The sequence below is a fragment of the Periplaneta americana genome, chromosome 8 (assembly GCF_040183065.1).
Source record: "Periplaneta americana isolate PAMFEO1 chromosome 8, P.americana_PAMFEO1_priV1, whole genome shotgun sequence".
Classification (NCBI taxonomy): domain Eukaryota; kingdom Metazoa; phylum Arthropoda; class Insecta; order Blattodea; family Blattidae; genus Periplaneta; species Periplaneta americana.
In genome coordinates this window covers 32794196-32805993 of record NC_091124.1, presented here as the reverse complement: position 1 = coordinate 32805993, position 11798 = coordinate 32794196, and the positions used below count along the sequence as shown (strand labels likewise).

The 11798-nt window shown below is 36.8% G+C and overlaps 1 protein-coding gene across 2 annotated transcripts in view; it reads left to right on the top strand.

Annotated features, from left to right (window-relative positions):
* The first annotated feature begins 233 nt into the window (after positions 1-233).
* Positions 234-11798, top strand: part of LOC138704631 (uncharacterized) — a 72407-nt gene continuing 60842 nt past the window's right edge. Inside the window, exons 1-6 of one of the 2 annotated variants that reach the window (XM_069832713.1) lie at positions 234-383; positions 769-914; positions 1064-1322; positions 2659-2875; positions 7582-7830; positions 11039-11176. In XM_069832713.1, coding sequence (XP_069688814.1) covers positions 295-383; positions 769-914; positions 1064-1322; positions 2659-2875; positions 7582-7830; positions 11039-11176 — 1098 coding nt within the window. In that variant the 5' untranslated portion in view covers positions 234-294. Of the gene's footprint in view, positions 384-454; positions 648-768; positions 915-1063; positions 1323-2658; positions 2876-7581; positions 7831-11038; positions 11177-11798 lie in introns of those variants that run through there. The other variant, XM_069832714.1, reaches the window with a different exon arrangement.

Here is an 11798-nt window from a genome sequence, read left to right as displayed (position 1 = left end):
AGGAAAATTGGAGAAGAAAAGCAGTTCGGAAATAAATGTTATTTTATAAAGTCGAGTGACGAATATTTTACGTAAATATAACAAACGAACATTTGAGTTGTCACATTACTATACATTCTACAATCATAATTCATTCCTAATTACTCATTTGTTTTTTATTTTATTGTTTAGCAGTTGACTGTAATTGCCATTTCGAGTGTGCTACGTTAACAATATATTTTGCGAATTGGAATTATAAAATTGTTCGAATATTAACTCTCTAATCGGCTTGTAACTCTTGAGCGTTACTGTACCATGTGTGTGCCTTGGCTCGGCGCGGCGGGGAGGGTGAGGAGATGTTTGGTGTGCGGTTTCAAGAAGATAAAAATTACACATGTCCATAGGTTTGTATTGATATGTTTTTGCTTACACAGTATATGCTTATCATATATCACACATTGTGACATGCTTTAATACAAACGTGCCTCCATTTATTCATATACTATCAGTGAAAGAAGGGTATTGTAGTGCGTTAAAAGTCCTTGAAGGGACACATGGTATACCGGTATCTTAAATACTTGAGACATGTGGCAGGCTTATCTTGTAGCAGTTCAAACCTTGGTGATATTGATTTTAATTATAGCATCAGTGTTGTTTCCTCCGCAAAGGTAGGATGATATAAAGCCATAATCCCATGTACAAAAACATAACCTAGAAATTAACGCACCGGTGCCTGTAATCACTGAAACAGTGTTAGGGGAATTGTAAAAACAATTCGTTTTACTTCAGGATGGAGGAAGTACAGGTGGTTGTTGTTGGTGCCGGCGCAGCTGGGGTAGCTGCAGCAGCCCGGTTAATGGAACGAGGAGTTAAAGATATTGTTATTCTAGAAGCTGAAGAAAGAATGGGTGGAAGAATTCACACTGTTCTTTTTGGTAAGTTATTTCAGATCTGCTTTGATGGCTTTACAGAATATGTCAAATTACATTTTTAGACGGAACAGCTTTCTGGTAGAATGTTACATATTGAGTCTTTCTTGCACTAAACCATTTAGGTCTATGTGTTGCTTACTCTGCATTTACAGGAGACGCTGTTCTTGATCTTGGAGCCCAGTGGGTGCACGGAGAAGTTGGAAATGTTGTCTATTCCATGGCAAACCGATATGGACTTCTTACTGCCAGTGAAACGGAAATAATAGAATCACCCTACATTGAGTCTACAGGAAATGTAGTGGACAGTGACATAGCTGAGAAAATAATGGGCATCTTGACATTAATTCATAAAGCTGGTGATGTCTTGCTAAAGGATTTCAAGGCTTCTTTAGGACAGTACTACAATGCAGTGTAAGTTGAGTTATAAATTTGTAACATTTAATGCAATGTTATTGATGTCTGGGGCCTACTATTGAATCATTTTATGATGACCTTTGGGTTGCGCATTAGAGTTGGAAAGAGAAGAGAAGCAGTTGTAAAGAGAAAGTAGTTTATGTTTTGACTATTGAAGGAATAATATTATCTTACAGAGCTGATGAAAAATATGAATAAAATAGTTCAAGTTCTTGTATCACATTTTTGCTTAAAGAAACATTCTTGCGAGTTCTGATAATGCCATTATTGCTATCACTGGAATCAGCTGACTGTAACTGGTAGGAAGCGTAGAATGATTGTCATATTGCAGCTTGAAGTCACCTGTGACATGTGCACAGCCACGTTTATCGCTTACTTTCCTGTCCACTGCTACCTGCATCACTTACTGCTTCCAGTACTATGTACACAGCCTTACAATTCTCGTGCACTATGATGATACATTTACATATTCTGAAAGTCTTTTTTGAACTTCATAAATTTATCATACTTCCAGTGTCCCTTGGCATGATATATGGGCTTGTCCTGTACTTTCATTGTAGCATTGTAGCACAGTCTACTATATACAGTCACGAAGCTTGAGTTTTGAGGGTGCTAGAAACAATAGACTGTGATGGTTCTGTTTTGCATTACCTGTAATGAGGCGATATTAGCGATCCTAGTGGTGAGCAACTATCTAATGTTTGCATATTTACTACGTATTGAGCTTCGTGACTGTATATACTAGACTGTGATTGTAGGATGGTGTTTTCTCTATGGTCCACAATTACTGTATTGGTGTTATGGTACACATAAAATGTGACTTTTTTGCATTTGTGCCTCTGTAAATAAACAAACAAACAAATAAGTAAATAAATGAATGAATGAATAAATGAATAAATAAACCGAAAGAAAATAAACAAATAAATAAATAAATAAACCGAAAGAAAATAAACAAAACATAACTTATCAAAACAAACAAACCAAAACAAAAATAAACAAAACAAATCATACCAAAACAAAAAAAATGAATTAAAGGAAACCAAACCAAAACAAAAGAAATACATAAACAAAAAAACGAACAGATAGAAAAAGCAAGCAAACAAAAAGAAACCTCACCTTGCTGTTATTTTTCCTTAAAAATAACAGGAAGGAAAAAAAAACGTACAAAAACAAACAAAAAATAAACGAACGAACAAGCAAACAAAAAAGAAACTACAAACACGAATATAATGCTTTTTTAATTTCAATTAAAACTTATTTGCAAATATCAAGTTATTCTTTAGTATTTTTTTCATCTAGTTATACATATTTTGTCTGATTTTGAATTTTATAGATTTCAGAGGAAGATGGAAGAGGAATTCTCCACTAGTCATTCGAAATTGGGTCGATATTTTCTGGACTGGTTCCAGAAATTTGAGAATTCCATTGATGGGTCTGATTCCTGGTTTGAAACATCTGGTCGCGGGTTGACCGAGTACTGGGATTGTGAAGGGAACCTGCTGCTGAGCTGGAAGTCTGGTGGCTATCGCAGAGTTCTGGATCTCTTGATGGTGTGTATTAATTGTACGTTATCAGTAGAGCCCAGATTTTCATGTACTGTCAAATCTTAAAACATGCCTGCAATTCATGCACTATCATAATTATGACAAAACATGTACAATGAAGCAGAACAACAGTAAAAATATGCACTATCAAAATTGAATTCTATATTATGTTACATTTTTATTTTATTTTGAAACCACTTGTTACGACTAATTTCTCAACATTTTCTTCATTTAAGCTCATTTGTTTATCTGAAGCACGTTCTTGAACACAGAAAATTATCTTTCTACGTCACAAGAAGTGACAGTGCAAGCAAAAAAATTTGGAGCAAAATGAGGTCGAATTATAAGTGTAAGTCTTCTACATTTCCACACGACCATGACCCCATTGGGATTCGAACCTGCGACCTTCTGACTTTGCAGCGTTACGTCTTAACTGCGACGCAATTTAGGACAGTTTTTGCAAAACTTGCTAACTGCAAAATTTGCAAAATTGAGATTTTGGTGGATTCATTTACATAAAGCAGGCATCTACACGATGTTAAAGTTATCTTAGTAAAACTGAATTATTTCTCTTCATTATAGTGTGTCAAAGTGTGATGGTTGCACCTATAAGCTATTTGTCATCATTCAGTTTTTTGTCTCTCCTGTAAAATTTAGTTTTTTCACTTAGCAAGTTTTGCAAAAACGGTCCTCAATTGCACGCCCCAAAATACACAAGCACTTACGAATTTATTACAACAATCACAATAAACTACATCACCGTTCATCTTTAGAAATTTCTTTCCCTCAATCAATTTTGTTACAAGATCTCTTCTTGAAACTTTCTAACATAGGAAGATAATATTAAAATGGATTTGAGAGAGTTGGGATGTGATGGTAGAAACTGAATTAATCTTGCTCAGAATAGGGACTGATGTTGGGCTTATGTGAGGGTGGAAATGAACCTCTGGGTTCTCTAAAAGCCATAAGTAAGTAAGTAAGTATTACGGGCATACACTCAAATATTGCTTAACTGTATATATATATATATATATATATATATATATATAGTTCTAAATTTCTCTTGTGAAAATGTTACTAAATTGACATAACTTGCTCTCCCTATATAGTCTTCAAATGTTATTTCTGATGTTATTAAATGAAGTGGTGAAAATGAGATAGTCCAAACCCACGCTTTTAATAAAAATGTTTTTTATTCAAGTTCATTTCTTACGTGCTTAGAAAAATATTTGGGGATAAGAGGGATGAAGTTACAGGAGAATGGAGAAAGTTACACAACACAGAACTACACACATTGTATTCTTCATCTGACATAATTAGGAACATTAAATCCAGACGTTTGAGATGGGCAGGGCATGTAGCACGTATGGGCGAATCCAGAAATACATATAGAGTGTTAGTTGTGAGGCCTGAGGGTAAAAGAGCTTTGAGGAGGCCGAGACGTAGATGGGAAGATAATATTAAAATGGATTTGAGGGAGGTGGGATATGATGATAGAGACTGGATTAATCTTGCTCAGGATAGGGACCAATGGCGGGCTTATGTGAGGGCGGCAATAACCTCCGGGTTCCTTAAAAGCCAGTAAGTAAGTAAGTTCATTTCTTACACATATGGGGAAGCTACTATTAAAATGAAAAAAAAAAAAATTACTCGACAAATGATGTGAGTATACGCCAAATAAATTTGGATACCGTACCTAATAGCATTGGACTCTTCTGTAAACTTTTGTCCGTATATTATCCCCACCCCTTCAAATGTCATTTCACTTATGCGTTTTTTCTTCAGACTCCCTTCAGTAAATGAAGTTTTACTGTAGATGCGCAACATCCTGTCTTCTTCAAACATATATTTTGGTGTGGCTTTCATTACTTGTTAGTAATTTGACTAATATAAGATATTTGAAAGTTTACTGCGATTTTGAGTTGACTGTAGGGCAGCAGTTGCTTCTTTTATGGCGTCTTGCAGATAAAGTAATCGTAGAACTTGAGCCGTCTTATCTAAATTGCTGAAGCAGACTGCTGACCCACATGCTTCTGTCACAACTCAGTCTTTCCATATGCGTTTATCACATGATGAGCAGCGGTTCAGAGCTCTGTTGCATTTAATATTCCTGTTTTCTGAACAGCTGCTAGAAATAGTCTATGAGAATTTCGCGGTTTTCAGCAAAAGATTCAGGTTGATTTTAATTTCCAATTATATTGGACATGTGCTTGTTATATCATTCATCTTCTAGCATCTCAATACAAGTCTATCTCTAATTTATCTTATTCCCAGGGAAATACAATAAATATGTTGTTGTTGTTTTCTAATGCCAGGCGTTTGACAATAAAGTCATTTGACCTCTTGCACTCCAATATTTTTCAAAGATATTATCATGACCAGCCACTGAAGCACAGATTTTGAGGCGTTCCGAATCCATTTCTTGATTTGAGTTGCACAATGGGCAGTTAGGGGACTGATATATTCCAATTCTATGCAGGTGTTTGGCCAAACAATCATGGCCTGTTGCCAATCTAAATGCAGCTACAGACGATTTTCGTGGTAAATCGGGAATTAACTGTGGATTTTGATGCAGAGAGTTCCATTTTTTCCCTTGAGATTGTGTTACCAAATTTTGTTTGTTGAAGTCTAAGTATGTAGATTTAATAAATCTTTTCACAGAGTAATACGTAGATTTAGTAACAGGTCTGTAAGTAGCAGTGCTGCCCTTCTTTGCTAAAGCATCCGCATTCTCGTTTCCCAGGATTCCACAATGGGATGGTATCCATTGGAATACAATTCTTTTATTGAGTGTTATTAATTGAGAGAGAATTTTAGTTATTTCTGCTGTTTGAGATGAAGGTGTGTGTTTAGAGACTATTGATAGAATAGCTACTTTGGAGTCTGACAATATAACTGCATTTTTAAATTTATTGATGTGGCATAGAAGATTCCTGAGACTTTCACTTATTGCAATGATTTCTCCATCAAAACTTGTTGTTCCATACTCAAGACATCTATAAAGTGAGAAGAGACAGCACATAACTCCTGCACTGGCACCTTGTTCTCTGGAGATCAAGGATCCGTTGGTGTATAAATGAAGCCAGTTTTGTGGAGGGTATACAATAAATATTTATACCGGTAATATATGTAATATTTCACATCCTGCTCTAGAACAATAGAATGGCTTCAACCCCAAGTGAAGGCGGAATTTTGTCAAATTTTGTCATAACTTTAAGAATAGACCCGAAGTCCACTCATTCTCATAATAAAACTGAGTTTCAGATCTTCCCCTATGGTGAAAGTGGCCAGAGCATGATGCTTCTAGTCAAGGAAGCATGACATTCTATTTTCTTTCCTTTTGTGTGCTTCAGTGGGGTGCAGCCTCCATAGTAGTTACTTCTGGACTCGAGGTACAGATACGGAAATAAAATTTGGAGCTCCCTTATTGTATAAGTTTCACTTACAACACACTGTACGTGTGCAATAAACAAGAGCCACTGTATATATGCTACTTACGGACAGTCATGTGAAATTGTTGCCTACATACAGGTATTCCCATCAAAACTCTCCAAATTTTAATTCCGTATCTGTACATACATGATAATCCTGGCTGACAACACCATATTTCTAGAAAGAAAGTTATGTTTTATTTAACGACGCTCGCAACTGCCAGTAAATCTACTGACATGAGCCTGTCGCATTTAAGCACACTTGAATGCCATCAACCTGGCCCGGGATCGAACCCGCAACCTTGGGCATAGAAGGCCAGCGCTATACCAACTCGCCAACCAGGTCAACCCATATTTCTAGACTGATAGGGTTTTGAGTAAAGTCTTTTTTGAATGAGAAATAAAACAATAGATTTACTACATGTAAAAGATCACACTGTTCATAAATAATGACAGAATTCTACGTCAGTATTTAAGTCATAACCCTTGGTAGCCATCATCACTGGAATTACGATTTTGTAGAGGCCTCTTTTAGAAAAAGTTGAATACATATCTTCTTCTTCTTCTTCTTCTTCATCTATCCCTTATGCCTTGCAGCGTCGGGTCCTCCACCCATTTCTTATATCTCTCCCGGTCCAATGCCAATCTTCTTATTTCCCGGATTTCCTTCCCTCTTCTCCTCACCACATCATTAACGTATTGTTCCCATTCTATTCTTGGTCTACCCCTCCTCCTTTTACCTTCTACTCTTGATTCGAATACTTTCACTTTCCTCTCATCTCCCATTCTAACCAGATGTCCTAACCAATTCAGTTGTTTCCTTTCAATTTGTCCTACCACTGGTGCCTGCTGTAGTTCATTTCTAATATTTGTATTTCTAACTCTATCTCTCTTAGTTTTCCCAACTACTTTTCTCAGATATTTCATTTCTGATGCCGTCACCCTACTTCTATGCTTATCCATCATTGCCCAAGTCTCAGCACCATATAGGAGTACAGGTAAATATACTGTTTTATAAATCTGCATTTTTGTTTTCTTGTTTACTTCTCGCTTTCCAATAATTGTATTAATCCTCATTCAAAATCTTACTGGTCTGCAGCCTTACACATGTACGAGGTGCGCAAATTGTAAATGGTATTAAAATCAGCTTAGACCAGTTGAAAAGAGTGAATGGCATTGTTGTTAAATGCTTGGCATTGGAAGCCAACCGAAGTTGTCTTTGTCTCAGATAAAATTATAAAAGATTATGGTGATTTAATATTGCTAATATTTTGTTTTCAGAATAAATATCCAGGTGAGAAAGAGGAAGTTCCTGTTGGTTCGAGAATAGAGTACAAAAAGGAAGTTACACATATCAGGTGGGATGACTTGCCAGAGGATAAAGCAGGGAAAGCCGTTGTTGAGTGTTCGGACGGCTCGTCTTATACTGCAGATCACATCATACTGACTGTGAGTCTGGGCGTGCTGAAGGAGAGAGCACATGCCATGTTCAGTCCACCGTTGCCACCACTGAAGTTGAATGCAGTCAGGGTGAGTTGTGGAGACCAGCATTCGACAGGATCAGCTGTAGAATACTTACTTACTTACTGGCTTTTAAGGAACCCAGAGGTTCATTGCCGCCCTCACGTAAGCCCGTCATTGGTCCCTATCCTGAGCAAGATTAATCCAGTCTCTATCATCATAGCTATAGAATAAAGAAAATATTTCTAGAAAAAAATGAATCACCATCATCATCAACATCAACCTGGTACCACCACCAGTGATTCTACTTGCGTCACATTTCTTTAGAGTCCATGCTTCACTTCTATAGCACAGAACTGATCATGCTAAGATTTTATACAGACGAGTGTGGGTATGTCACTGAACTAGAGATGGTTTCATGATTCTATTTATGATGCCCATTGTTTTATTTGTTATTATTTGATTAAATTCCAGCAGAATTAATACAAGAGGGTGGAAGCGTATTATCTAGCAAAATTTATAAACTTGTACTTGCAATTTGGGAAAAGGAAATTGTACCAGAACAATGGAAGGAGTCCATAATCGTACCTATTTTTAAGAAGGGGGACAAGACTAACTGTAGTAACTTTCGAGGAATATCACTTTTGTTGACGTCATACAAAATTTTGTCGAATATCCTTTTGAGAAGATTAATTATGTAGATGAAATTATTGGGGATCATCAGTGTGGTTTCAGGTGTAATAGATCGACTATTGATGAGATTTTTTGTATTCGACAGATATTGGAGAAAAAATGGGAGTATAAGGGTACAGTACATCAGTTATTCATAGATTTCAAAAAGGCGTATGACTCAGTTAAGAGAGAAGTTTTATATAATATTCTTATTGAATTTGGTATTCCCAAGAAACTAGTTCGATTAATTAAAATGTGTCTTAGTGAAACTTACAGCAGAGTCTGTATAAGCCAGTTTCTATCTGGTGCTTTTCCAATTCACTGCGGGCTAAAGGAGGGAGATGCACTATCACCTTTACTTTTTAACTTCGCTCTAGAATATGCCATTAGGAAAGTTCAGGATAACACAGAGGGTTTGGAATTGAACAGGTTACATCAGCTTCTTGTCTATGCGGATGAAGTGAATATGTTAGGAGAAAATCCACAAATGATTAGGGAAAACGCGGAAATTCTACTTGAAGCAAGTAAAGAGATAGGGTTGGAAGTAAATCCCGAAAAGACTAAGTATATGATTATGTCTCGTGATCAGAATATTGTACGAAATGGAACTATAAAAGTTGGAGATTTATACTTCGAAGAGGTGGAAAAATTCAAATATCTTGGAGCAACAGTAACAAATATAAATGACACTCGGGAGGAAATTAAACACAGAATAAATATGGGAAATGCGTGTTATTATTCGATTGAGAAGCTTTTGTCATCTAGTCTGCTGTCAAAAAATCTGAAAGTTAGAATTTATAAAACAGTTATATTACCTGTTGTTCTGTATGGCTGTGAAACTTGGACTCTCACTTTGAGAGAGGAACAGAGGTTGAGGGTTTTTGAGAATAAGGTTCTTAGGAAAATATTTGGGGCTAAGCAGGATGAAGTTACAGGAGAATGGAGAAAGTTACACAACGCAGAGCTGCACGAATTGTATCCTTCACCTGACATAGTTAGGAACATTAAATCCAGACGTTTGAGATGGGCAGGACATGTAGCACATATGGGCGAATCCAGAAATGCATATAGAGTGTTAGTTGGGAGGCCAGAGGGGAAAAGACCTTTGGGGTGGCCGAGACGTAGATGGAAAGATAATATTAAAATGGATTTGAGGGAGGTGGGATATAATGATAGAGACTGGATTAATCTTGCTCAGGATAGGGACCAATGGCGGGCTTATGTGAGGGCAGCAATGAACCTCCAGGTTCCTTAAATGCCAGTAAGTAAGTAAGTAAGTATTGATTTATTATACTGTAAAATTTTTTCATGAATGTCTAAATCTGCTAAGAAAGATAATTTGTAGCCAAGATATTAAAATTTTTTAACTTTTTCAAAATACTTCCATTAATATAAATCTTGCTAGGTTAAATTGTATTATATTCTGTAAACTTTAGCCATTTTTTATTTTTATTTTTCTATATAATCTCAGACTATATTAATTGTGTTAATTGTTAAATGATTTAAATTGTATTAGCCATTTTTTGTGTTGCCAACATTATGCAGAGCCACTGTTTAAGACAACACAGCACAAGCACCAGACAGGGAATTGAATCTCCACTACCTATGTAATTACACACGTAATAATGTGCATAATATTATTGAGTCAATCAAAATGTTTGTATTGATATTTCTAGTATGCAGACTTACATCAGCTTCTTGTCTATGCGGATGACGTGAATATGCTACGGGAAAATCCACAAACGATTAGGGAAAACGCGGAAATTCTAGTTGAAACAAGTAAAGCGATAGGGTTGGAAGTAAATCCCGAAAAGACTAAGTATATGATTATGTCTCGTGACCAGAATATTGTACGAAATGGAACTATAAAAATTGGAGATTTATCTTTCGAAGAAGTGGAAAAATTCAAATATCTTGGAGCAACAGTAACAAATATAAATGACACTCGAGAGGAAATTAAACACAAAATAAATATGGAAAATGCGTGTTATTATTCGGTTGAGAAGCTTTTGTCATCTAGTCTGCTGTCAAAAAATCTGAAAGTTAGAATTTATAAAACAGTTATATTACCTGTTGTTCTGTATGGTTGTGAAACTTGGACTCTCACTTTGAGAGAGGAACAGAGATTAAGGGTGTTTGAGAATAAGGTTCTTAGGAAAATATTTGGGGCTAAGAGGGATGAAGTTACAGGAGAATGGAGAAAGTTACACGACGCAGAGCTGCACGCATTGTATTCTTCACCTGACATAATTAGGAACATAAAATCCAGACGTTTGAGATGGGCAGGACATGTAGCATGTATGGGCGAATCCAGAAATGCATATAGAGTGTTAGTTGGGAGGCCGGAGGGAAAAAGACCTTTGGGGAGGCCGAGACGTAGGTCGGAAGATAATATTAAAATGGATTTGAGGGAGGTGGGATATGATGGTAGAGACTGGATTAATCTTGCTCAGGATAGGGACCAATGGCGGGCTTATGTGAGGGCGGCAATGAACCTCCGGGTTCCTTAAAAGCCAGTAAGTAAGTAAGTATGCAGACACTCTGAAAATATGAAATTGGGAGCACAACGAAGTAATGAATATGTTTGATGTTTGTATGGTCGTAGGGTTTGGGGATTGGCAGTGTCGATAAGATATTCCTCAAGTTTCCATACCGATGGTGGCCTGCCGAGCACAGTGGCTTCAGCTTGCTGTGGACTGACGAGGATGCTAGCTCGTTCAGACCTTCAGGAGACACAGGAGAGGTGAGTGACTCGACATTCACTATGAGATTTAAATTGTCAAATTTGAATACTTAAAAGAGAGAGAGAGAGATAACGAAGAAAGTAAAACGAGAGATGCAAAGGATAATGAGGTGAGAGTGAGAGAGTTAGAGGAAAGTATTATGGAGAGACACGAATAACAAATTAGGGGTGGAAAGATGGGGATGGTTACCGACATAGCTTAGGCACTAAGTGCATTTGTCTGCAGATATGGGGCTATGCTCAGGTGGGTGTGGGTTCGATTCTCGCTTGAGCTGATTATCTGGTTGGGTTTTTCCGAGGTTTTCCCCAACTGTAAGACGATTGTTGTAATGCCCTGGAAGAAGGGAAGAGAAGGCCTGATGGTCTTATCTCAACCAGGTTAAATAAATAAATACTAAATAAAATGTGAGGTAATCCATAGCGAATCTCTGGCCTCATCTCACTATCATCAATTCCATCAACACTAAATAACCTAATATTTGACAACTGGAAAAAGAAAAAAGAAAAATAGGTATGGAAGAAGAAGGAAAGGTTAGCGAGCAGGCAAACACAAAGAAGGGAGAGGAAAATGAAGAGAGAAACTGGACTCCCACTTGTTCTACTTATAAATACCTTACTTTGT